The 27,582-nt window shown below is 27.9% G+C and overlaps 3 protein-coding genes across 7 annotated transcripts in view; all 3 read left to right on the top strand.

Annotated features, from left to right (window-relative positions):
• Window positions 1–3,430, top strand: part of LOC126906664 (uncharacterized) — a 10,276-nt gene extending 6,846 nt beyond the window's left edge. The window contains exons 2-4 of the mRNA XM_050687370.1: window positions 1,159–1,335; window positions 2,422–2,536; window positions 2,915–3,430. Of these exons, the coding sequence (XP_050543327.1) occupies window positions 1,159–1,335; window positions 2,422–2,536; window positions 2,915–3,053 (431 nt within the window). The 3' untranslated portion in view covers window positions 3,054–3,430. The remainder of the gene's footprint in view (window positions 1–1,158; window positions 1,336–2,421; window positions 2,537–2,914) is intronic.
• Window positions 3,431–7,748: 4,318 nt separating this feature from the next.
• Window positions 7,749–8,934, top strand: LOC126906841 (uncharacterized). Its single transcript, XM_050687736.1, has 2 exons — window positions 7,749–8,669; window positions 8,743–8,934. Exons 1-2 carry the CDS (start codon window positions 7,790–7,792, stop codon window positions 8,802–8,804), a joined length of 942 nt encoding a protein of 313 aa, XP_050543693.1. The 5' UTR covers window positions 7,749–7,789; the 3' UTR covers window positions 8,805–8,934.
• A 16,742-nt stretch (window positions 8,935–25,676) lies between these two features.
• LOC126906674 (uncharacterized) overlaps window positions 25,677–27,582 on the top strand; it is a 52,258-nt gene continuing 50,352 nt past the window's right edge. For 3 of the 5 annotated variants that reach the window (XM_050687387.1, XM_050687386.1, XM_050687384.1), the window contains exons 1-2: window positions 25,677–25,875; window positions 26,301–26,353. In XM_050687387.1, coding sequence (XP_050543344.1) covers window positions 26,346–26,353 — 8 coding nt within the window. In that variant the 5' untranslated portion in view covers window positions 25,677–25,875; window positions 26,301–26,345. Of the gene's footprint in view, window positions 25,876–26,108; window positions 26,145–26,300; window positions 26,354–27,582 lie in introns of all 5 variants that reach the window. The other 2 variants (XM_050687385.1, XM_050687388.1) reach the window with 2 other exon arrangements.

The raw sequence follows: 27,582 nt of genomic DNA, 5'->3' as shown, positions 1-27,582 counted from the left end.
GATATTTCCCCCATTTGCGGGGAACGAGGGAAAATTTTTAAATTTTTAAGGGTAATGTCTTCAACTAGATACAATTTGTGATCTTTTGACGTATTGTTAAAAGAAATCGGTCCAGTGAGAGCTGAGAAAAAGTAGTGACAGACACAAAAAAAAAAAAAAATAAAAAAAAAAATAAACACATCATGGTAAAATTAATACCTTCTCAGCTTCGCATCGAAGCTAAAAAAAACACATCTTAGTAAAACCAATACCTTCTCAGCTTCGCATCGAAGCTAAAAGATGTATATATATATATGATATTATGATTTTGCCCTTCTTAGTACTCTGGAAAATTATAAGATTTTAAAAAAATATATAATAATATATAAAGTATAAATGAAAAATATATATTGATTCATTTGTTATTCAAATAGAGCAATTTTAAACTAAATTAAACATGGTAAACCATATTCATCAAAAATTACATTATTATTGACAATATATACCTTATAAAGTATTTTAATACTATAAATAAAAAATAAAAAGGATTAAATGTATTGTCGAAATCTTTGAATAATTATTAAAATTATCTTTTTTTCACAATATTTAGACTACAAAAATATTAATAATTTTTAAAAAGTACATTATAATATTCGTTTATGAATATTTAATGAAATATTTTACCATATTTATTAAACAAATTTTTCTTAATAAGCTAGTAAAAATGTTTATAATTATAAATAAAACATTGTTTAGGTTAATAGGGTACTGGATACTTCAGACTTTGAAAATATCTTAGATTTTTGTTATTAAATTACATTCGATTACATTTCTATAGTTAGTATCATGCATGTTGACTATGAAAGTTATAAACACTTTAAGGAATGAGTCTACTAAACCAAGCTATTATAATATTTTAATTATACCTTACATTTAATTCAAATATTATTGGTCATACACCTCTTAAAAATTTTTGAATTATATAATATATAATTAATTAAAACTAATTATAGTTTTATGTATTTAAAGAATAGATAAGAATTTTTCTTAATTTGTATTACAATTATTTTAAGGATTTTATAGTACATTTTACTTTGATGCTTATAATTTATACGATTTTATTTAGTTCTTTAGATAAAATGTTGTAAAATAATTCTTATTCTTACTTTTGTTTTTCAGATGCTGGTATTGATTGCTTTAAATGTGTTTCACTAGAATGGCAGAATCGAGCATGCGATGACCCATTTCATAATAACTTCAGTTCTGGTCTGCTGGAATCACCTTGCATGGGTGGGCGGAAAGGTCGTAATGGAGTTTTTCCCGCTACCGCTTGTATAAAGCTTACCGGGTATTATCGTAAGTTATGTTTATTTTTCATTGGGTATTAAAGCAGTTGTTTAAATAAATCTGTGATGAATTACGTTTTAAATACAACGTCATTGTTATGAGTACATTATTTTCATCAATGCTTTCTGTTAAAATTAAAGTTAAAATTTTATTATGAAAGTAAATTGATATTATTATTATTATACTCATGCACAATAATTTAAATAATATTTTCTTATCAAGTAAAAATAAAATTTCAATAAGCCTCATGGGATTTGTGTACTAACACAAAACTCATGAGACATAGATAAATCAACACCTTTAGAAAGGATCACAAATAATCTTGTAACTATTAACATTAAATATATACATAGTACTATCTATACTTAATTCTATTATACTATTTAGATTATGAATAGTACTGTATTTAGAATCTGAATTGGTTGAATAACATACATTTTATTTTTGCATCTAACAATAAAAAAAATTTATAGTTTTTTCTAGCATAAGATTTTTTATTTATATGCTAAATTGATTAAAACTAACATAGATCAAGGTTGAGATGTTTAAATATTTTGTTTTAAAATCCACACGATTAAAACATGTTTTAAACATCTAAATTAATCGTACAGCGTTTTGTTTAAACAGCACATATATCAAAAAAGTTGTTTAAAAAACATTTTACACATCATATAGGTGGTGTCGAGAGTAAAACTACCAAAGTTAAAAATGTATAAATAAAAATAATTATATTTTTAATTTATTTTGACTTAGATAGTATTTCTCAAGCACAATCAATATAATTAAGACAAAATACAATAAAAATGTAAATTTAAACAATTGACAAATATAGAACTCATCGTCATTGCATTCTTGGACATTTCTAAAATTTACTATTAATTTTTTACTTTAAATAACAATGCAAAGTTTTATTACCTCTATCAATAATACAACTAGAAACTAAATTAAAATTTTTAATACCTTTGTCAAGTAAAAATATAAAATATCTAATTACTTATTAATTTTTATTTGAAATATGTAATATTGAATTTATTTTATTATAAAATAAGTTTCATAGTAAAATTTCCAATCTAAAGTAATATCTTTTTTGCATAGAATCTACCGGACAACATGTCACTGTTAGAGGGTGTGCATTGGATAGTGGTACACTTACTACTGACACAGAAATTATTAGAATGTCTCATTGCGGAGGATTTTATTTTGATGATAAGTAAGTATAAAAAAAAATATAAACATATACTTAATTATTTATACCTATATTTTAGTACTTATTGCCAATGCAATTGTTATGACAATAATTACATAAATATTTTGAAAATTTCAATACTAATTATTTCAAATATCTTATCTAATAAATTTCAATTAAAAAAAATGTGTTCGCATAAGTTCAGAATCTTAGTCAAAATCTATATAATCATCAACTAAAACAAACAAATCAAAAAACATAATGTGATCACACGGTCAATTAAATAACAACATTATAAAAAAATATACGCAAATGTAATTAGTCTGTATTTTAATGTTCTAATTACAAATAAATGGTAATTTATAAAAATGTTGTTCATTGATGTTGTCATTTTATTTTTAGATATGTCGAGGGTTGTTTACAAAGTTGTGATGATGCAGATGGCTGCAATCCTGGGTCAGTCACATCACCAATAACTTACTTGATTGTCATAGCAATGATCATAATAGTACCAATTATCAAGTTTATTGTATTGCAATAAAAAATAATACATGAAATTAAATTTAAGAACAATTTATTTTAATAAGTATTATCATAAAAACGCTAAAAAGCGGCCATAAATTAAATAGTGTGCCTTACGGATAAAATCATCTAAATTATATTGAATTATTAAATTCACGACCCTTAACATAAAATATACTTTATTTTGATTTTTTGCCAAATCAAATAGATAGTTTAGTGATTATATTTAGTCAATATTAAATTAAAATGTTATTCTATAGAGGTATTTTGTATTATAATATTGACTCAAATTTATATGATTTCTCATGACTATTTAACAATGTAAATGTAACTGAACATATCCCCCAAACATATCTGAATGTTGTATTTTTCTCCATATTACCTTATTATTATGTAAAATATAAATATATTATCCTAAATTAAAAATTATTTATATTGTTTTTAATTCTTGTAATTGTTACGATTACGAACAACAGTGAATTGTTATTCGTAAAATAGATGCGAATTTCAAAAGATTTAAAAAAACGATTTGAAAACTTGGAAAATGTTGAACAGTACACTATAATTTTTTTCTATATTCAATAATTTTTTTTTAAATACATGGTAAAGACCAATATTATTGTATTAGTGTTTATTCTAACTTATTAGAATAATAATATATAGTTTATAATTTCTCAATGAATATTTTTTATTAGTATAAACTTGAGGTGTGAGATTCAGTTAGATTTTTCAAACAATTATTTTTTTTTGCATTTTTTTGAAGTATGATGTCTTGAAAATATTCTCTGAAAGTGTCAAGTCCATCTGATGAATAGATTCCGAGATATTTTACAATTGCTAAAAGGGGTCTCGGAAACTATATGGTAGATATCAGACGACAGCTGTAAGCAACCAGTTTCGATTCGCCTATTATATTTTAGGAATAGTCTTGTTGCATATTTAAAATACCTAAAATTTTTGGTTGGGCATCAGTATATCAGCGATATGTATATGAAATATATAATAAAACACCATAATATACCATATATATCCCCAGAAACTCCAACCCAACACTTATACAACATATATACCCCCAATCTGATATTATCTAATCGATAAATAGCATAAATATATTCTGGGAGTATATAGGTGGCTCAAAAATATGTAAACGCAAATACCCAGAAAGAAAGAATGCGTCGAAGCAAATGCGACATATGCAAATTTACATTTTGGAAGCTTCCACATCGAGAGAAGCACTATTGTATGGTCCAGGAATTGATGATTCTATGTAATTAATTATTTAATTAGTATTTCTATACATAAGGAGTTTTCGACAAAAAAATTGTGATATTCAGATTCAGCTAATCATAAAAAAGTTAACTTCATTGAGCTTAAAATTTAACGAAAATATAATACCGTATTTACATTAAAAAACTTTAAATGCATTTTTTGCGATACTAGCTTTTCTTTCAAATCGTTGACTAACTAATTTTTAAAACTTCTGCGTGGATTTTAATAAAAATTTTACAACTAATTAATAGCATTAAAAATTAGTCTTTGATTTAATTATTTTCATGTTTGCACATACATCTATATGTAAAAAAAAAATGATGTCAAATTGCATTAACTAGAATATAAAAATGTTAAGTTATTGTTGTATTATTTAGAATTGACTTATTTGCCTGATAAATAATATTTGTATATAGCGGACTTGTTATCTAGAAATCATAGTAGCTACACATATAATAAGATTGACATAAAAGGTACAGTACATTTTATTAACAGTGAAATTAATTTAACTAAAGTGAGTTATGTGAGGAAACAGCAAAAGACTCAATTTTAAAACAAGTACTTGAACTTAGTAAAGAGATAGTCTCTTGAAAAAAAAGGGTTCAAACAATAAATAGAAATAAGAAAGATTATATAGAGTACGAGTTTGACAAAGGAGAACACGAGGTAGGTGAAATGAGGTCAGTGACAATAAGCGAGGGCGTGATTGGAGAGGTGGAGAGTTTTAAGTATTAATGATCAGTTGTGCAAAAGAGTGGTGGTATTGGCGAGGACGTAAGACACAGAATTAAGTGCGGGTGGTTGAAGTGGAGAGAAGCGTCTGGCTTCTTATGTGATAAAAAAATTCCAATGAGGCTGAAAGATAAATTCTACAAGACTGTAATGAGGCCAGCTATGATGTATAGTTCAGAGTGTTGGGCTGTTGACGAGAGAATAGTGCAGAGAAAGAGTGTAACAGAGATAGAATTCTTAAATCAACGAGTGGAGTAATTAGAGAAGATAGGATAAGGAACAAACATATAAGGAGTATAGGTGTAGCATTAATCATGGATATGATGAAAGAAAATAGATTCAAATGGTTTGTCCATGTTATGAGAAGAGAGGAGTCGAAAGTTAAGTAAAGTAAAAACAGTCATAGAAATGAATGTTGATGAAAAAAGAGATAGAAAAAGGCCAGTAGAAATGGAGAGATTTTATTGAATTCCATATGAAGACAGCTGATGTGAGGGTAGATAGTGTCAAGTGGAAGTTTAGGATAAGGATAGTCGACCCCAAGTAGTTGGGTTTAAGGCGAGGAAGAAGAAGAAGAACTTAATAAGAAGTGACCTAATAGTAAAAAGCAAGTACCTGTTGAGATAAGGCATTATCTTTATTGTAAAATGTATGTTATGTGAAACATATAGTGTCTAATATAAAAGATCCATTAATAGGTAGGGGCAGACTATTTAACTTTCGGAGGAAATTATTATCTTGCTTTAATGGACTATTATTCCAAATGGATAGATTAAACAATTAATAAATAAAACTGCTATGCACATTATTAGTATTTTAAAAATTATTTTTTCAACTCATGGACTTTCTCAAGAGATGATATGTGATAATGTAGTATTTGGATCTTTTGATTTTAGTCAGTTTACAAAACATAACAATATAGAAATTTTCTACAGTAGCCGCATTACCCTAGAAGTAATGGGCTAGCTAAAAGGACTGTACAAATTGATAAAATGTTAATTAAGAATATGAATAAATCTAGTTTTGAGAATCAGTAATTAATATAATGTAACACCAATACCGTCATTAGGTTTAGCATTTTGTCACCTGCCTCATGGGTAGATTATTAAAGACTGCATTACCAATACATACAAATTTATGTTTATTATATATATCATACATATTTATTATAGCAATTAAATATAGTATGAAATTGATATTTAATAATTTAGTATTGTGATTTTTACGGAGATATTATACAGTAGCTGTTACTTTTATGTCAAACATATATAAAAGTTATAGATCTTGATACAATACTTAAAATAAAATTGTTTGTTATTTATAAATAAATATACTGGTCTACAAGGAATTTTCATCAGAGACTATATGACCTAAATAATAACAAAATTTTTCTAATTAATATAACAAATATTTATGTTTGATTATTAGGTTACGTATGAATAATCAATAGATATTTTAATTAAAAATAAGTTGAAAAAGTTCTTCTTTCTAAACGCATTTTTAAGTTTGAACCACCTCTGTATAAAGGGAAATGGTCTAATTAAAAAAAAAGTATGTCGAATGATAGGAGAATATAAATAGTATAAATCATAAAAAAATTATATTGATCCATACATTTTTCAAAAAATTATGGCAGTTTTATGTAAAAAAATTGATATAATGTCGAAAAGCGATTTTTAAATTTGTATTTTTTGAATTATAACATGTAACGTTATTGTAATAAAATTTGGCGTTGAACAGAGAGGAGCGGCTTCAAAGACAAAGCAATGCTTTAAATAGATGTTGATGATGATGAATGTAAAATAATACCAAGTAATAATTTTTAAACATTATTTGAGTTTTATTTATTCATTTATTTTGTAATTATTACAAATTATAATTAATTTAAGATATAATTAGATATGAAATGATTCGATATTATTTTTAAGTGCAATTTTTAGTTTGTGGTTAACAGCGTTATCTATCTAGAAACTTTTGAATTATTTCAATAAGTCTAAAATTAAAATGTTTCAGGAAATTTATTAAAATGTAATAGATTGCTTGAAGTGCTTAAGGATGTATCCATGTTTACAGTGAGTCCGAAACGTCAGAATTGAACATGGATACATCCTTAAGCACTTCAAGCAACAAGACAATCCATGAAAGCTTTAACACATTCATAATGTCATAGATGTTTTATTATAAATATTTATCTTATTATTTATAAATTTATAACAGAATAAATAAGTGAATTTTGATACGAGGTCATATTTTGATTAAAAAATTTCAGTCATGATTTTTATTAATTATTTTCTAAATGTTCTACGTATTCCAGAACATTAAATATTTTAGATAATTGTTTTAAAAGAATAAGTGAAAATGTAAACAATAATATTATACTTTTTGCAGATTTATATTTTATAATACAAATTATTTATGTAATAAATTGTTTCAGAGTATATTGCCATCATTGACCAAAGAATAAAATCGTATTTCACAAATTCTTACACAGAATAAATAAGGTTATATCAGACAGTAACTTTTATTAAGTAATAATTGTTTTATAATTTTTTTTTTTTTTTTATAAAATTGACTACATTAGTAAACTTTAAATATAAAAAATTAAAATAAATATATTATAATAACAGGTGTTTCATTAAGTTATTTATAAATTTAGAACATTAAATAAAACATAAATACGAGTTCTTTTGAAACTTGGTCAAATTATATTTTGATAAAAAAATTTCAATCATAATTTTTATTAATAATTTTTAAATGTTTTCATTCAAACTCGTCAAATTTGTTTTTTTATTATTTTCTACGATTAATTACACAGTAGCACGTTCAAGTTCAAATGAATCAATAGAGCAGTTAGATAATTTACTTAAATATTCGGGATGGAAAAATTTAAATGATTTGTATGGTATAAAATATTATAAAAAAATGTATTATCTTCAGGATTTGATTGAATTACCGACAAATTTTAGTAACTGTTATCAAAAAATACGAGCTTTGACTGTAACTCTTGGATGCATATACGCAAAAGTTATGAATAATCTCTTTTCAATTATTAACTACATTATTAAAAAATGTAAAAAAAAAATTGATAAAGAAAACGACTTAATTAATGGATGCATTTGCACAGAAGAACTCATAAATATAATATCCATTTGGATTGTTCCAATAGCAATATTGATGAAAGGTGCTATGGATGCTTTGGATTTATCACATTACAAACCATGGGCTACTCTTGAAAACAATAATTACATGATAAGTCCTTTATTAGGAAGAATACAAGATATTATTGACATATTAAAAAATCGAACACTATCACATGATGATATATCTACATACAAATGGACATTAAATACTATAAATATACATTTTGATAACTTATTAATTGATGTAAACTTTGAAACTATTAAGTATTGTGAATTGAAACCTTATAATCCAAATGATTTATTGAATAAATGGACTCGAGAATATTTCATTGTTAACCAAAGAGTAAACTTAATATTTTTAAAATTCTTAACCAGAAAAATTAAAGATTATATCAAGACAGTATCTAATGAAAAGTATTTTCAACTCGGTTTTAAATTTGATCCGATCACCGAAGAAACGTTTATACCAACACCAAAAGAGCCAATTGAAATAGGTATTTAAAATAAAAAAATATTAATTGAAATATCATTTCTATGTCTTATAATTTTTTTTTTTTATGAATCTAGAATTGGAATTTAAAACAGCACATAAAAAGCTTCCAACGCCACTACCAGTAAAATTTCATTAAATAATTATAAAAACATAATAATATGATTTCATCACTAATTTATTTTTAATAATTTATTATATTAATATAATTATTTCTAACTCATAAAATTTTATACTTATATTAAAAGTTTATTGTAATATAATTAATTTTGCTCTAAATTTATGTTTTATAACAATCCACAATTTATTATTGACAAATTAAAAGAACGAACACTATCACAAATGATGATGTTTTATGTACATACACTTGTACATTAAATATTATTTAATATTTGGCAGACGTCAGGTAGCTTCCGATTCTTGGTTTTGACCAAGATCCTCAATTATTAAACTAGTCACTAACAGTGTAGATATATTTTTTAAAGACATATTAACTAATGCACACTATGAAACTAATATCCATTGTAAATTTATACATTATAATTAAAATAATTTAAAAAAAAAAACCGAGCACAGGGGTGTCGCAGCACAGTGGTGACGTAGCATAGTTGGATCTAGTATAATGATATCTGACAGTGATTAAAATCACTATAAAAAAAAAAACGCTTCGATGCAAATCATTAGATAGTGTTTAATGTTAAAAAAATTGGTGTTTTATTCCAAAAGCTACATGATTTACTAGTTTCTTATTAATATCCTAATTAAGATAAAGTATGTCAAATGCAAGAGGGATTATTAAAAAATATTATTTCTCATAAAAAAATTATGTTGATCCATACACTTTTCAATAAGTTATAACATTATAATGTTAAAAATGTAAAAAATTAAATCGAGAATTTTCACACAAAAATAGCATTCGGTAGCCATTTTCACCGAGAAGACAAAATAAAGTCTGAATTTTTTTTTTCCATAATAAAGTACATTGCATTAGCTTTAATTTAAAATATAAATAAAAGTGTCAGACTTTCCGGAACACTTTCAAAAGTTAAGTTGAAATAGTTCTACTTTTTACATGCATTTTTTAGATTTGAACCCCCCTCGTATATAGGAAAATGGTCCGATTTAATAAAACAGTATGTCGAATGAAAGATGTATATAAATACTACTTCTCATGAAAAAATTGTATTGATCCATACATTTTTCAAAAAGTTATAGCATTATTAAGTTAAAAATATAAAAAAGAATTATTTTACAAAAATCGTAATTTTTTATTAATTTTAATGTCTATTTTCACCACGAAGACAAGTCCAGAGGTCAAATTTTTTTTTTTGCATAATAAAGTATATTACATAGGTTTTAATTTAAGATATATATAAAGTGTCAGACTTTCTGGAACATTTTCAGAAGTCAAGTTGAAAAAATTAATTTTTTGTGAAAAAGTTGTCATTTTAAATCCCCCTGTGGGCAGATAAAGGGTCAGATTTGTAAAAAAAATATATGCCAATTAAAAGGTAATGATATCATGCATCTATATAAAAAAAAATTATATTGATTTGGTTATTTTTAAAAAAGTTATAGAATTTTAAGTAAAAAAAATTGAAAAAATTTCAAAAATTAGCGATTTTTAAATTTGTAATTTTTTTGGAGGTTTCCCCTATTTACGGAGAACGAGGGAATTTTTTTCAATTTTTGAGGGTAATGTCTTTGACTAGATACGATTTGTGATCTTTTGACGTATCATTGAAAGAAATTGGTTCGCTGAGAGCTGAGAAAAAGTGGTAACATTCAAAAAAAAATAAACACACCTTAGTAAAACCAATACTTTCTCAACTTCGTATCGAAGCTAATAAATGGGTTCAAGAGTGATTGGTTCAAACACACCGTGATATGAATTTGCCTACAGTAGCAGAAGAAATAAAGAGATTTACCCGCATACATGAAGTTAAAGCATTTCAAGCAACAAGACAATCCATGAAAGCTTTAACACATTCTTGAGGTTAGATTAACAAACCATAGTTACACAACAGCCATTTAACTTTTGGACAACTCCGAAGATATAAGTTGTCTTAAACGTCATAAGCCAATGACTTAGTTTAAAAAAATCAGTTTTTAAATTAGGTTAAGGAGCTACCTCACTGGATTTAACAATTCACACATGTGTATTCTTTATTAATTGTTAGAAAACTATGTAAAATATACAATTATTCTAAAATATATTTATAAAGATAATTTTATCGTTTAAATAATAAAGCCATTTGGTAGTTTGTAAAAAAAATGTTTGGATACAGTTGTATTTAATGCGATAATTATTAGTTTTGACAAATATATTAATATTAATAGGAATATATTAATGGATATTAACGATTAGCGTTTTATATGTATTGATTTTTACAAAAAAAATAAAATGGAAATATTTGCAGGGAAAGCTTGAATCTTAGTATCATATATTTTTTAGTTGAATGGATTTTATTTATTATAACGTTAAAGAGTAGCCTTAACAGAGTATTACTGTGATTGAAGTTTCGCATAACCAGCATGTAATTTATTTGCATCGGGTGGTCTGTAGTAATCGCATGTTGCTGAAGAGTTTGTTTCAATTTGATTAGTATTTACTAATTCAAAGTGTTATTGATGTTTCTTATGTAGGAAGTAGTGGGTAACGCTGTTGAAAATGATAGCTAATAATTTAAAATTTCAACCAAATTCATTACACAACAGTGTTATGTTTATGCATGAGCTTATTGCAATAGAAATAATTTTTATTATGAAAACTATTCCTAAAAAGCCAGACATTGCGTATTCAAAGGCAGTGAACCAACCCTACATATGATACAGAAATAGTTGTACTCAACCACTTCTCTAATAACATTTGGGCCAAATAATTAATGTAAGTTTATTCTTTGATTGCATATTTCATATCCAAATGTTTGACGATCTTTATTGTTTTTTATTGCAGAAATTTCTTGTGGAAACATTAATAGTTTTTGTAATGCATTCATTGTGTCCTTATCATATATACCCGCTAGGGTGGTCCAATTCTTATGGGTAAAAAAAAAAGTTTTTTTTTCTAAGCTCCACAACCATATTTTTGTTTCTTAGTCAAAAATAAATGTTCACGCCATAAACTAGCCCATTCTAAACATATTTAGAGGTCGCTAGGATTTGTAAGTAAGAAGTAATAGGAATTTATCAATGGTTTTTATTCTAGCGTAATCATTAACCGCCGATAACGAACAGATAATAGCTGTGCATAATAACCATGAGTATTTTACATTGTCCGTCAAAAATGAATTGTATTTTCCTTTACTATCTTATTTTATTTACATTATTGGTTGTCCAGTTAAAACTGAAATGGTGCGACATGAGTTAACATTTCAAACCATTTATCGACATTTTATTTTGAACTGTTGTTGAGTCAACATCGCTTGTTATAAACACGTGAGTATTTGAAACGTTACCTGCGGTTATTAATTAATTTAAAATACATATATTAATGATTGTACTTTTTTATTATCACATTTGAAATATTTAACACTTTGGTGTCCGTTGAAGCTATTGACATTTTTTTAACTATTCTAAAGTTTTGTTTGATAATCAAAACAAAATTATTTTTGTGAATTACCTATTAAATTTTTAACTATAGTTATTACAAAATATTATATTAGATTTTGTCTTAAATAATATAATGGCTTCCACCAGCAATTTAAAATCAACAAGAACATCAGCTACCGTGTGGTTGATTGGAAAACCTACAGAAACATTTTCATTTGGAAAAAAAACAAACTTTTAAAAAAAGTATAAGGTCTACAGCGGAATCCGTTTTGGAAGTTTGAGAAAAAGCAAGGATACCTACTCAAAGAATTGACTCAGTTGAAAGAAAACTAAGTAAACTGGTGGATGAATACTATCTTTTAAAAAAGAACAGAAAAACAAATCTTGATAGTTGCCGTATGAAAGAATTGGTATTTAAAGGAGACTTAGTTGATATTTTTGACATAGCTGTTAAGGATGCATTAAAAATAATGAAAAATGAAGAAGACAAAACATTTTTAATAATGCAGAGAGAAGACAGAATGAGCTGCAGTATGGCAGGTGTAGACAAGCTGCAAGAAAAAAAAGAAATTAGAAAACGAAAAAGAGAAGTAGAAGCTGAAACTAGAAGACAACATAATCAAGAAAAAACGCTAATGAGCTTAGAAATAGCATCCGATTCCGAAATAATGGATTCTTGTAAAAGCAGCTCAAACTGTTCATCGGGTGATGAGTTTCAAGTTCCTTCTACTTCAACAAATATAAAAAAACCCACCAATATTAAAAGTGTATTTACTGAGGATGTTGTAGCATCTATTGACCGTGTAAACTTGTCTGATCGGAATGCAATGTTTGTCGTTGGATCAATAGCTCAGGCTTTAGGAACCCCAATAGCAGATATCTCTTTATCACGTAGTACAATACGTCGTAAAAGAAATCAAATTCGCAAAACTGTTGTGGAAACTGACAAAACAACATCTTCTTTCGAGCATCCTCTAGTTTTGCATTGGGATGGTAAACTGCTGCCTGACATTGTTGGAGGGACGCAAAAAGTCGATCGAGTGGCTGTGCTTGTCACTGGCGGTGGTTTAGAAAAGCTTTTAGCAGTTCCAAAGATTGATAGAGGCACGGGCAAAGAACAGGCTGATGCTTGTCTCAATGTTCTTGAAGAGTGGAAGTTAAAGGCCTACGTGCGAGGACTCTGCTTTGATACTACATCTTCTAACACGGGGTTGAATTTGGGCGCATGCTCTTTAATCGAAAAGGCTATAGCATCTGATAAAGAGCTTGTCTGGATTGCTTGTAGACATCACATTTTTGAAGTTTTGCTTTCTACCGTCTTTAAGGAAGTGTTTGGACCAAGTGGGGGTCCAGATGTCAATCTTTTCAAACGTTTTCAAAAACAATGGCTGGGAATAGATAAACAAAATTTTAAAGTTGGTGATGAAAATTTATTTAACCATGACAACCTGCTTCAACTCCGTCAAGACATGCGTTCTTACTATATTGATGCTATTGAAACGCAACAGCCAAGAGACGACTACCTTGAAATAATAAACTTGTGCAGAATTTTTCTCGGAAAGTCAGAAGAAAGTAAAGTTAGATTTCGAACGCCAGGAGCCTTTCATCAAGCCCGTTGGATGGCAAAGGCAATCTATTGCCTAAAAATATACATGTTTCAAGATCAGTTCGAACTCACTGCAGCACAGAAAAAAGGTGTCACGGAAATAAGTCTATTTGTAAGTCTACTGTATTGTCGTTACTGGAATGAAGCCCCAATAGCCGAAAGAGCTCCCCTTAATGATGCCGATTTGATTGGACTGATAAAAGATTACCCTAATCGGAAGATAAGTATTGCCGCATCTAAAGCATTTTTTCGTCACCTTTGGTATTTTTCAGAACATTTAGTTGGACTTTCTTTTTTTGATTCTCGTGTCAGTACTGAGTCTAAAAGAGAAATGGTAAAAAATCTTCAACGACCTTCCAAGGGAAATGCATTGAAAAGACTTGATGGCAAAACGTTCAATCACCAGGATCCACTGGAGTCGTTTATCACACAACGCACAACGGTTTTATTTGATTTGTTAATTAATAACGGTCGAGAAAAAGCAGCTTCATTTTTGGCGAAAGATCCATCAGAGTGGCCGACAGATTTGGTCTATATTGAAATGCTAGAAAAAGTTCGCCAAATGAAAGTTGTTAATAATTGCGCAGAGCGTGGGATTGCACTGATTCAAAAGTTCAACAATAACATAACGAAAAATGAGGAGCAAAAACAATATCTTCTCCGATTAGTAGATCTCCATAGAAAACGATATCCTTCTGCATCAAAATCTAGCATTATGAAAATGACTCTAGGTAATTAAAAACTAAGAAACATAGATTTTAACAAATATATATGTATAATATTGTAGCATAATGTTTTGTTTTATTTTTAAAAGTTGAATAAATTTTCAAGAAAATAGTTTTTATTTATTTACTATAACTTTATGCATAAAAGTAATAAATCCTAGCGACCCCTAAAAATTATTCAATTATGCTGAAATTTTTTATAAGTGCAAGTTAGATGGTCTGAAACAAAAACAAACTTGTGGAGAAACTAAATTCCAAAAAAAAAAAAATTGGACCACCCTAATACCCGCGTATATTAAATGTTCAGGGTATTTATATGACCAGGTAAATTTTATTTCGGGGTTTAATGTTTGTGATGGTTTGATGTCTACAGATAGGGGTATCAAACCAAACCATTCTCCATCCAAGAAGTATGCAGACGATTATTGCATGTAATTTCTGTCCAAAACGTTGTAATATATGAGTTTTTGGAGTAATGCAGTCTGTGCAATTTTGCCTTCTGAAGTAGTTTCATTTTGTTGATTACTGAATGACGTTATGTTTTGATGATCCGATGAGGAATCATATGCTATGATTGTGTTTTGTGATGGTGTCACGTTTTCATAATCGTGAGAATTATTTTAATAAAATACAGACAGCACATCCGCTGCCTGAGACTGATGAATTAACAAATAATATTTATTGCCAAATCGGCAATAAGTGTAATTATTATAAAAACCCAATAGACCTGACCATCGTGGTCAGTCGACTCCAGTGCCTTGTGTCATTCATCAGTCTCAGTACTCGGTTGTCGCTGTCCGGCTTACTGTTTAAAGTAAAGTCTTTGTTTATTCCTCTTCTAACCTATATACTCTTTTCCTCGACATTTCAGAGTACTTGTGTCTTGCACTTCGTCTGCACCTCGTACTTTATTATCTTTCCTCACCTGGTACGCCTAGTATTTGTGTCTTGCACTTCGTCTGCACCTTATACTCGGCTACCCCGTTCTCTCTCTGAAGTACTTGTGTCTTGCACTTCGTCTGCACCTCGTACTTCATTATCCTCTCCTAATAACTAAAGTACTTGTGTCTTGCACTTCGTCTGCACCTCGTACTTTGTTATACTCCTTATCTGGTACGCCCAGTATTTGTGTCTTGCACTTCGTCTGCACCTTATACTCGGCTACCCCGTTCTCTCTTTGAAGTACTTGTGTCTTGCACTTCGTCTGCACCTCGTACTTCATTATCCTCTCCTAATAACTAAAGTACTTGTGTCTTGCACTTCGTCTGCACCTCGTACTTTGTTATACTCCTTATCTGGTACGCCCAGTATTTGTGTCTTGCACTTCGTCTGCACCTTATACTCGGCTACCCCGTTCTCTCTTTGAAGTACTTGTGTCTTGCACTTCGTCTGCACCTCGTACTTCATTATCCTCTCCTAATAACTAAAGTACTTGTGTCTTGCACTTCGTCTGCACCTCGTACTTTGTTATACTCCTTATCTGGTACGCCCAGTATTTGTGTCTTGCACTTCGTCTGCACCTCATACCTAGGTGTTACTCTTATTCTCCCTTCCTATAACAACAGCCTTTCGACACCCACAGCTAACCCGGAGTGTCAGCCGAGCACGGTGACTGCTGTACGACAACACGCACGTGAATACCTAGACAGCAGGCACCACCTCCTCATATTCATCTTCGTACACACAGTTACACATTTACACACATTTACCTTTTATCTTTTACTCTTTCCTGTGTTACGACAGTTTCCAAGAGCAATTGTAGTTGAAAAGATGATTAGAATCTAAACGTTCATTTTTTTACCTTTTGTATAATATTAGTCAAATAACTGTTTTTATACATGTACTTAATAAACAAATAGTCATTGAAGAGAGAGAATAAAAAATATAAATGAATAAATAAAAAAAAATAAAGAGCTTTTTTGAAGGAATGTAATAAGGGTTAGTAAATTAATGCATTTATTAGTATGTGATAATGAAGTAATGCAGTTTTATTTTGTTATTAAAAAATTCGTGAAAATTTGTGGTATACAAATATGCTAAGTTTTTAGAAGTCCGTAAACTCCGCATAAATTTTTAATTAATGAACATTTTGTCTAATACATTCCTAATTGAGAGAGAGGGAAAGAGAGAAAAAACGATATTAATTGATAAATAGTATTTTGTTGATGAAGAAAAATATTACTGCCTTTGTAGTACCATGAAATAAATTAAATAAACTTGTCCGAGAATAAAAATCAGACAAAAATATTATAAATAAATGGTAAAAGGCAATTATATACTTAAAATAAGCTTAATAATAATTTAAAAATTATTCAATTAATGCATAAAAATATTGAGGTGGATGTATACTATCATTCGTCTTCCTCGTAAATTATATAGGACATAGTCGAGAAATGTTTTTTTAGTATTTGTACAATTTCACCAAGTTCCTTTTCAAATATATAAAAAAATATATACTTCTGACGTTTAAATTTAAATTATATTTATGAGCAATTTGAATGCGATCGATTTGAAATATAAATCAGGAATAGAAAACGTGCCGCTTGAAGAACATTTTACGCACCAGCGCGAAAGATATATTGAATAAAAATAATTTTTAAATGACCCTCTTCACTTCTCAACCAAAATGGGTGTGATGAAAATGTCGATAATAACCCAAAATCACCCAATAACCCCCTAGGGCCAACGTTACTAATAACATATTACCCGATAAGAGCCATGAGCACTACGCCGATTTTTTGATTCGATTAACATTAAAGAAAAGGGATTAAGAATAAATAGGAATAAGGCAGAATATTAGAGCACGAGTTTGTCAAAGGAGAACACGAGGTAGGTGAAATGAGGAGATCAGTGTCAATTGGCGAGGATGTGATAGGAGAGGTGGAAAATTTGAAGTATTTAGGATCAGTTGTGCATTGACGAGGATTTAAGATACGGGATTAAATGCGGGTTGGTGAAGTGGAGAGAAGCGTCTGGTGTATTAAGCGATAAGAGAATTTCAATGAGGCTGAAAGGTAAATTCTATGAGACTGTAGTGAGACCAGCTAAGATGTATGTTGGGCGATTGACAAGAAAATAGAGCAGACAATGAGTGTAGCAGAGATGAAAATGCTCAGATAAATTACAGAATTTAATAAGTATAAAAATATTCATACACTTAAGGAATTCTATTTAATAACTTGCTATTATATAAAATTTGATAATTAAATGATTAAGGGGTGAGATGCATTCACATTAGTAAAAAAAAGGAGTATTTTTAATAATTTTTTTCATAATAATTAGGTTTACTTTATAAAAATTAAGACAGATTTAATAATACATTTAGTCTTTAATCGAATATATATTTTTTATTAATTGACAATATAGCGGTTTTTAACAGTTCATGTTATGAAGAGAGAATAATCAGAAACTATAAGAACAGTTATAGAAATGAATGTTGAAGTTTCCTTCAACTCTACCTCGTTTTTACGAGGTAGAAAAGACCAAAAATGAGATGGTGAAATGTTATTTAATGCGATATGAGGACGGCTGATGTGAGCGTAGATGATGTGGGAGATCGTGTCAAGTGGAAGTTTAGAATATTAGTTGGGATTAAAGTAAGGAAAAAGAAGAAGATAATAATTTATATTATTATTATAACTAAATGTTATTACATAATCTTTAAGATATTTATTTTATTATTATTCAAATGTGTGAGGGACTCTTTTTAATTGTATAAATATAAGATTATAATATTGTAATATCACTTGATCTTAGGCCTCTAAACCTACGTCCAAACGCTTGTCGCGTGTATTTGATATTGTTTTACTTTGTTTTAATCTAAGTAATTATTAAAGTACTATCTAATAACCATTTATTATTTTTATTTAATTATTATTACACAGAGTCAGACTGACTGTCTATCATTATCACGTGTTTTCTAAAATAACATTAGAACTATTCAAATATTGTAGGTCTATATCACTGCACCCCATTTAGAAAATGGACTTTACACCGCGTTAATCCGGTCATAAATTAAATGCTTAATGTCAGCCCTGGACATATACTAACCATAGCCTCAATTTAAACAACTGGTTTTGAAAACTCAATGGTAAAATCCAATGGCCTCTCCCACCTGAATAACTTCAGAGAATAAAATGTAATCGAAACGAAAACCCCACCAATGACCGTCAGTAAGTTCATTGATTTCGCGGTTAAAAACTAATGACACACTCTTGGAGTTCAATTAGATATTACGAGTGACTCGGACCTCCAACACTATTGACTAGGATGCTTTCGCAATACCCCGAAGTCTTTAGCGATATCGTAAGTGCACTAAACTGTATAAGCATAAAATCCCCCTAATGAGCCCAAATTCTATCGCTTTACAACTATATCTTTATCCACTACAAAAAAAGCTGATCATCGATAATATGGTTAAGAATATAGAAGCTCAAAGTTCAATAGAACCTAGTATCTCCCCGTTCACCAGCCCTATAGTATTGGTGAAAAAAGAAAGGCTTGTTTCACCTCTGCGTCAACTATAATGAGGCTACTCTTTCAGATGCTTGCCTTATGCCTAACCTCAACTTATCAGTTTAGAAGAGTTCTACGCTTCGAATTAAAAAACTCCTCTGTGACTTTTGTTCGTCCAATGAATGAGGTACTAAAAGGGATATTTGAATAAATTTGTACAGGTGTATTTAGATGATATAGTAGTGGATTATAATAGCCTGGCTGATCATTTAAATCACTTAAAAAAAAATCCTCGAGCGGTTAAAAAGATATGTACGAACTTACCAAATTAAAAAGTACACTCTGGTGATCCGAAATTACTTATCTAGTTCATTTAGTCAACACCGACGAGAGAGGGAGGGAAGGGAGGGCTTTGGGACTGAAGCCTTCCAAAAAATATTTTTTACATTAAATTATAAATTATTATAGCATAATTATAGTATTAAAATGATGAATGATGATGTTTTTTTTTTCAAATGTTATTATTATGTTAGATACATATTAACTCGTGAAATGATAAGTCACAATAATTGTGACAGTAATTATTACTGTCTTGACAGAGTACAGTTAAAACGTATCTCTCAGGTAAATGACCTAGGTATTGTTTTTGTTCCTTCGCAAAACTCTAGACCACATATTGACTTCATAGTTGGTGATCTCGTGATTGTTTAGTTGCTCTATCTAGCTCTCTTGTTAGATCAACTTTAGAATATGGAACATTGATCTGATCACCCTACACAGCAGTTGACAAACGCCGAATTACTAAGGTTCAAAATAGATTTCTAGGTTTCGTTGGTTATACCCAGGCGCGGACTGGCCCACCGGGATACCGGGAAAATCCTGGTGGGCCCCCCAAAAATTATGGTATATGGGCCCCTTGATACTACGGCAAATCAGTTAGTAAAAGCCAACTGCCTAAATTTTAATAATTTTTTTTTTTTACAAAAATCCCCAATTTCCTTCCTGACAAGCAAAAAAAAAAAAAAGTTATCAAAAATTGTTATGTAGCGCCGTGTCACTGATGACTACTCTGCTCGACCACACAGCTCGCACATCTTAATACCTCCACTTAGTCCTCACGGACATGTTGAAATGACCCGAAGGTCTTATGAGTCCTCTTGCATTTTGGATAAGTTAAATACTATTTTAAGAGCCTAAAATTATCAGATTTATTTATGTAAATCGATAAAAATATCTGATTATCAAATATGTCGTCTGCTTTTAATTCGCGGAAGTCGTCAGAACGTGTTTGACGGCTGATGTGTCCGAATTGATTATATTTACGATTATTATGATAAAAATTAACGACCGATCCGTGTGTTGCCCATCGTCTGTATTGTATCATAAAAATCAATAAATAGCATATCGATATTTCTCAATTTGCGATATCCTTTTATCATGATTTTATATTTATTAATGATTTCAAAAAAATATTTTTGTTTGTTTTTTATTTGAAATCTTGATCATTTTCATTTTACTCGTCAATGGTAACTATCGTTATTGCGTCTTATGAGTTTTGGTAACTGCTTTATTGTTTGGTGAGTACTTAAAAATTATACTAATATACATTATACTATAATTTACGAGTAAAATAATATATTAAACATTAACATTGTTGTTTGTAAAACATTAAATGACACGTATGACACCATGTCTGAATTGAACCAGGGAGCTACCGAGAAATTATTTATAATTATGTCTAAGTGAAACAATTATTATTTTATTTAATTTATTCGCGCCAAACAGCAATTTACATAATGTTTACAACTAAGTGATTTAATTAATTAAAGATTAAATATATAATAATAAAGTAATTAGTGATATAACAGAGGGGTGCTAGTAAAAATGTGCTAATGGCGTTGATTGACACTACGAAGCATACAGTATAGCGAATTATTATGACTATAAGAGATGGATTGAGTAGGAATATGAATAAATGTACGATTCCTTGAGGGGTAGGTCAGATCGCGAATAATGAATTCTTCTACTAAAAAGTGATCACGAAAGAATAATTATGTTTTTTTCTTTGACTAGGATGTAAATAAAATAAGAGATGAGTACAACAGCTTTTGTCGTATGGGCTGACTCTTTGTTAAGGGCTGAAACTTAAAATCTCGGTAGGCTGAAAAGTCTCGATCCGACTCTTTATGACATGTATACTAATTATAATTAGGAGTGCATACAATAATTACGTAAATCTATAACCATAGCGTATAAAATTATGTTTACTTATTCTTGCCTAGCAACAAATAAAAAATTAAAATTATACTGCACATATATTACAATGAAAAGAACATCCACATTAATCAATATTTATTAAGCTATGTGTAAAATAAGATATTTTTCCGTTTTTTCGATTTTACTAAAAGTTTTTAAAAGTTTTCATGGAGAACCCCATTTGTAATTTACCCATATTATGTAAAGTTTTCTTACCTTTCTAAACATATATTAGAGAACTTCTGAAATTTTGGTAACACGAAAAAAGCAATTTTTTTGATTATAAAAACTCAATTTTAATGACTGTAACGCGAATAAAATCAATATTATTTTTAGAAAAGTCAGATAATTTAACAAAAGCAACTTATTTTTCTATTGGTTTTTATGGCTGAAGTTAATATTAAAACGATAGCACATCTTTTTTTTCCGGGACACGAGAAGAATGTCTTTAACTAGATACGATTAGTGGTCTTTTTACGTATAGTTCATCAAAATCGGTCAAGTCTAAGCTGAGAAAAGTAGATGGCAGATAAAAAAAACACGTCATGGTAAAATAGTACTTTCTCAGCTTCGCATCGAAGCTAAAATTTAAAAAAAAAATAGTGTTTAGGAAAAAAGTAAAAATTATTTTTAAATAGTATTTAAAAAAATCCAAAAAAAAAATTGAGAAAATTCTTTTTGTTGTAATAGACAAACATCAAGTAGTGTAATTTTAAAAATAACCTAGGGAGGCCGTTTTAAACATAATATTTCCAAACAAAATAATTTTTTACTAAGTTACGTTTTTTTTTATAAAAATTATCAAGTTTTGGAAACGAATAATACTACAATATTTACTAACCTGAAAATCATATTTTTAATTTTTTAATTAGAGTACAATTAATTTTGTATTTATTAGGCTAATTAATAATGGAAAAGGATAACATCGCCCAAAATAAAAAATATCATAAGAGCGGTTCTTTATAACGAAAAGATCATAACAAGAAATATCTCGAGGAGATAGCAAATAAATCTAAAAAAATGACAAATTATTTTTTAACTGCTTCGCAAGATAACCCCAATTTAGAGCCGATAAAGATACCTCGTAAAAATCATACACTCGGGAATTATGATATTTCTGTGCCACATTCATCTAGTTCTAAAATTCATTCGGACAATTCTGAGGTTAAAATTGATTTGCGTGATGACGAAAATATTGACCTTCAAATCACTAATTCTGAAGTCAAAATTGATTTATGTGATAACACAGATATTGACCTTCTAGTCAAAAATAATTTAAATATAAAGATTGACGATAAAACAAATTTTAATTATTTTTTAAAGCCCAAGGGTAAACAAAATATTAAATATTTTTTTTCGTTTCATCCAAATCACCCAGAGAAAATGATGGATGACTCTCCTTTACCATTTAATACAACTAAAGCTTATTATGAAATTATTCCAGGATCACAGACAAAAATCAAAAGAAATTGGTTATCCTATAGTCATGAACATAACTCTTTATTTTGTTCAATATGTTTAGTATACTGCTCTAAATCATCAGCTTTTACTGATATATATCAGTAANATGTGGACAAATGAAGGCGAAAATGAAGAAAGAAAAAAACTGACTTATGTGTCAATTGTTTTAGCACTTTATGAAATATCTTTTTCTAATAGTTTTGCAGCTGGTGTAAGAAGTACAGCACGAAGTTTACTAAATCGACTCACGAGTTATGAAACAACATTAACAGCTATGATGTTTCTACAAATATTTAAGTTCACTACTGCTCTGTCTGATTATTTACAAACATCTAGTCTTGATTATATACAGGCCTGGCGAAAAATTGAAGTAACTATAAAGTCATTAAAAGAAAATCAAAGAGAATTTTCATCGATAAGTGCAGCTGCAAAAGAATTTTCAATATTTACATCCGAAGTTATATGGAAACACGAAACAGAAATTGATATTGAGTTAGAATTACCTCAAAAAAGAAGAATAAACATTCCACGACGTTTTGAAGATAACCCCAACATTGACCCGGAAATTGGAGCTTCTCCAGAAAAAATTTATGAAATAAAAACTTTTAGTGTCGTTATGGATACTACTATTGCTTGTTTAGAGAACAGATTTTCTGGTAGTAATGAGTTGTATGGTGATTTTGAACTATTTGACCCAAGGCGATTTATAAATATCAGATAAAATGGAATACATTCACACGGCTTAAACAAGATTTGTGAACTATTACCACATATTGATAAGCATGCATTAAAATAACAATTACTATCATTTGCCGAATTCTGGCATAAAATTTCAAAAACAAATATCAATGACGTAGACGATATATATAATCAAACAGTACAAGATGAATCGGACTTTGAAGATTACATGCAAAATGAAAACATTGAAGAAAAATGTACAAATATAAGAAAATGTAACTCGTGTTTATTGTGCGTGACGAACATAATTTATGAGTTTAATATGTATTCTTTGGAATATAAAGAACTCTTCGACGTATACAAATTTTTGTTGACTATTCCTTTAACTCAAACAACCTGTGAGAGATCATTCTCCAAACTGAAATTGATTAAGACGCGATTGAGAAGCACATTAACTCAACCAAATTTAGAGTCAATATTCATCATGAATTGCGAACGTGAATTAGTAGATGAAATAACTAATGACGAAATAATAGATTTCATGTGTGAGAAAAGTTTAGAAATGTTTAGATTATTAAAAATTTAACTGAATATATTTGTTAATTTTGTAGTTTTACATTCAGATTCACATTTTCAAAAATTACATATTATTTTATAATACGTTGCTGAATATTTTGTAAACTTAACTTCTGTATTAGTTTAAAGTATTTAAAATAATTACACTATTGTTCAATTTCACTAATTTATTAAGATTAAATCAGCCATTAAGTTAAAAGTTTGTTTATAGCATTTATAGCGCAAAGGGAGACATTAATACGTATAACTTAAAAAATATATATTATTTTAACTTAAAATTTATGGTAAAGATTTTAAACAAAAATAAAGAATTTCATTAATACTGATGCTAGACTATTTAATCAAAATATTCCCTAAAAAATACACTACTTAAGTCACCATTTTTGGCCTAAATTTTATTAAAGACTTTTTTTTTTTGCTCAACCAGTACAAAAAATCGGGTGGACTCCCAGGAGCTTTCCCGCGAAAGTTTTGCCTATGGGCCCCTTTAACTTGGTTTCCCGGTAAGAAAATTGGTCCCAGTCCGCGCCTGTATATAACATACAATATAATGAATACAAACAAATAATAATATTATAAAACTATTTATAATAAATATAATAACTATATAATTCTATACTCTCAATAAGAAATTAGATAAGGCAATTATTACTTATCACTCTCATTCAAAAGTATATTGAAAAGATAGCGTTTTCTTCTGTCCTTTTCTCAATACGTATTTCAATGTTTAATACCGTAAAATAATACATGAAAATTCAAATTTTCACAAACTTCAAAACGCTACAGAATATTTACTACTGAATATTAATAAGATATTTTTTTACTAAAATTTTTCTTAAATTCTACTCTACAAAATAGCTATCTTAGATTTTTTTTTTACTTTTTATTTAAAATTTAAAAATAATTAATATTTTTAATAAAATGTAAAAAAATTAATTATTGAGATATAGCTATAGACCTAACGTATAACTATTATTTAAAAAAAAATCAGCTAAAAATATTAACTGGATCAAAAGTTATTTAAGTTGTCAGTGAGTGGTGGGCCACTCTGTATACACATTTATTTTGTTGTAACACAATAGAAACGTAGACCCAACTTTCATCTGAGTAAAGTAATTTTAAGTTATTTAGTAACAATTGTTTTTGAGTAACAAAAAAAGCAACCTCATTACAGGTAGTCTTAAGTAATTTTTTTACTTTTTAATAATAATTTATCTTAACTTTATATTATGGTCTTATACTCTTAAAATTAATTTAGTCAGCAAATTTTTTATTAACAGTCGGCAAAATTCACTTTACACCCCTTAAACAATAACAATAACCTCCATTGACAACAATATTTATTTCTAAAATAAAGTCCTAATCAAAAATAAGGTTCAAAATGTTGATTTTTGTAGACTTTTTAACTATTTTCCTCATTATGAAATTCTAGCTACGACGTCGCAAGCACAGATTTAATAATCTGTGCAGTAAATATGTAAACGATAAATTAATTGATAAATTTTCATGGTGTAAATTGATTTTTTCATATTCTTTAATGTGGAATAGTCATAACATGACTATTCAACTATTACATAATTATTATGAGATTTGAAATAAATAAATTTATATAGAAAACCCTTATCAGTACTTCTATTATAGTTCCTACTCGTAAAACCCGCCATTTAATTTATAGGTTATATTACTTCGTATAGTGTTACACTTGCAGGGCATTTAAGTTGATTAATTTAAACTTCTATGACGATTTTTAATGCCAGTATAATTTTAGTTGAAGTCAAATAAGTTGAATTTTAATTTCTCATTGGTTATGTAATTAGCATGCAGTCTTAAAATACGACTACGACATTTTGTTGTTGAATTTTTTTAATTACAATTAGATATAAAACTTTTGACTCGTTCTAGTAAGATTATTTTATTTGTTTATTATTAAATTATATTGAAAAACCATAGATAATAATAAATAAAAACAAGAATATTTAAACTATTAATTTTTTTTTTCATTTTAACGTATTTTACGTGAAATGTAATTTATAATGAAATATTTTCTCCTTGAATTTTAGTCAAAATAATTTTTGATCCTATTGCTATTGTTCATTTTCTAAAATAATAATATTTAATTTACTATCTTTATTAGATATCAGTTTTGTTGGATTTTCTTGAAAAGTGTAAGGTAATGGTGATATATATCAAATGTATAAGAACACTTTATTTGAAGAATCGAATTATTTACCACATTGTGGTTGTATTACTATATTTCTATAAAATTTTTAATATTAAAAATGATTTAAATGTTATACATTAATTTGATGGTTTGTCTTTATTTCAGTGAAGAATTGATAACATTATTTATAAGTTTTCAAGAACTATAGCTATGGAAAAGTAAATATATTTTTTATGAATATGTTTTATAATAGCTTTAAAATAGAGTTAGAATATTAAATTAATAATATTCAATTATTTTTCTTAAAAATTTATCAGTGATAGCTTGTCAGGTAAGGCAATTGAAGTATTGCCGCTTCTCTTATGGTTTATACCATATAATGTTGAAAATGTCTTTTAACATTTTAAAAATTTATAATTTATATTAGATCAACAAATTAGCTCTACAAAAATTAATATAATTTATAAAGAATGAATTAAAAAAATTTATTAGTAACAGATAAATCAAAAATATACATAACTAATAAAAACCAAAATATATTTTCATTATTATATTTATTTTGCAAGTAATTGAGTGGTTTATGATAATCCGATCACCTTGTACATGTATATTGTTTTTAGGGTAGGGAGAAAATATAAATAGCATTATCAAACATATTCAAAGAAGTGCCAATAGACTTCATAGAAAAAAATTATAAGTAAAAGTTTTTTTGGTAGTTTTATGTATTATTTATAAAATTATGCATCTGTAAATTAACAAATAAACAAACTTACATGCCATAAATCTATAAATAAAAAACAATGCTTTTAATTCTGGCATTCATAAAATAATTTAATGAAGATAAAATTTTATTTTCCCAATTTTATAATACATTAAAAGATTATAAAAATTGATCAAGCAAAAAGGCTATGTTATTGTTATTATTGTTAGTCAATGTTATTGTCTACTATTTATGATAGTGGTTTTAATCACTGTATCTATATTTAACCCTACTGTGCTACCCTTTTTTTTTACTTCTGTAATTAATTTGTAATTTAATTGAGTTACTTTAAAACTAATTAACTTATAACTGATAACTGATTTTTTAAACAAAACCTTTTAACACAGGTTTGGATGGCTAGTAAATAAAAAAAGATGACTGCATCTATCACGCCTATATGTAACACGCATGAGTATAAATTCTTATGTCAGATGAAAACTGCTGGCTAAATTTTATTTTATTGAACTTAATGTTAACAAAAAAATAGATTAAGTTATCTAGATAACTAATCCAACACATATTTATTTTATTAGATCATATATTTATATTTATCATATAATTTGTTTACGTTTTAATTATTGAATAACGTTTCAATATAAAGCTGTTATTAGCAAATATTTGATACCCTATTTATAAAAATGGAGTATAAAACCTATCCTTTTACATTTATATAGTTATATTTAATTA

This window comes from Daktulosphaira vitifoliae, unplaced genomic scaffold (assembly GCF_025091365.1).
Source record: "Daktulosphaira vitifoliae isolate Bord-2020 unplaced genomic scaffold, ASM2509136v1 Scaffold_5, whole genome shotgun sequence".
NCBI lineage: Eukaryota > Metazoa > Arthropoda > Insecta > Hemiptera > Phylloxeridae > Daktulosphaira > Daktulosphaira vitifoliae.
This window is presented reverse-complemented; position numbering and strand designations above follow the sequence as displayed.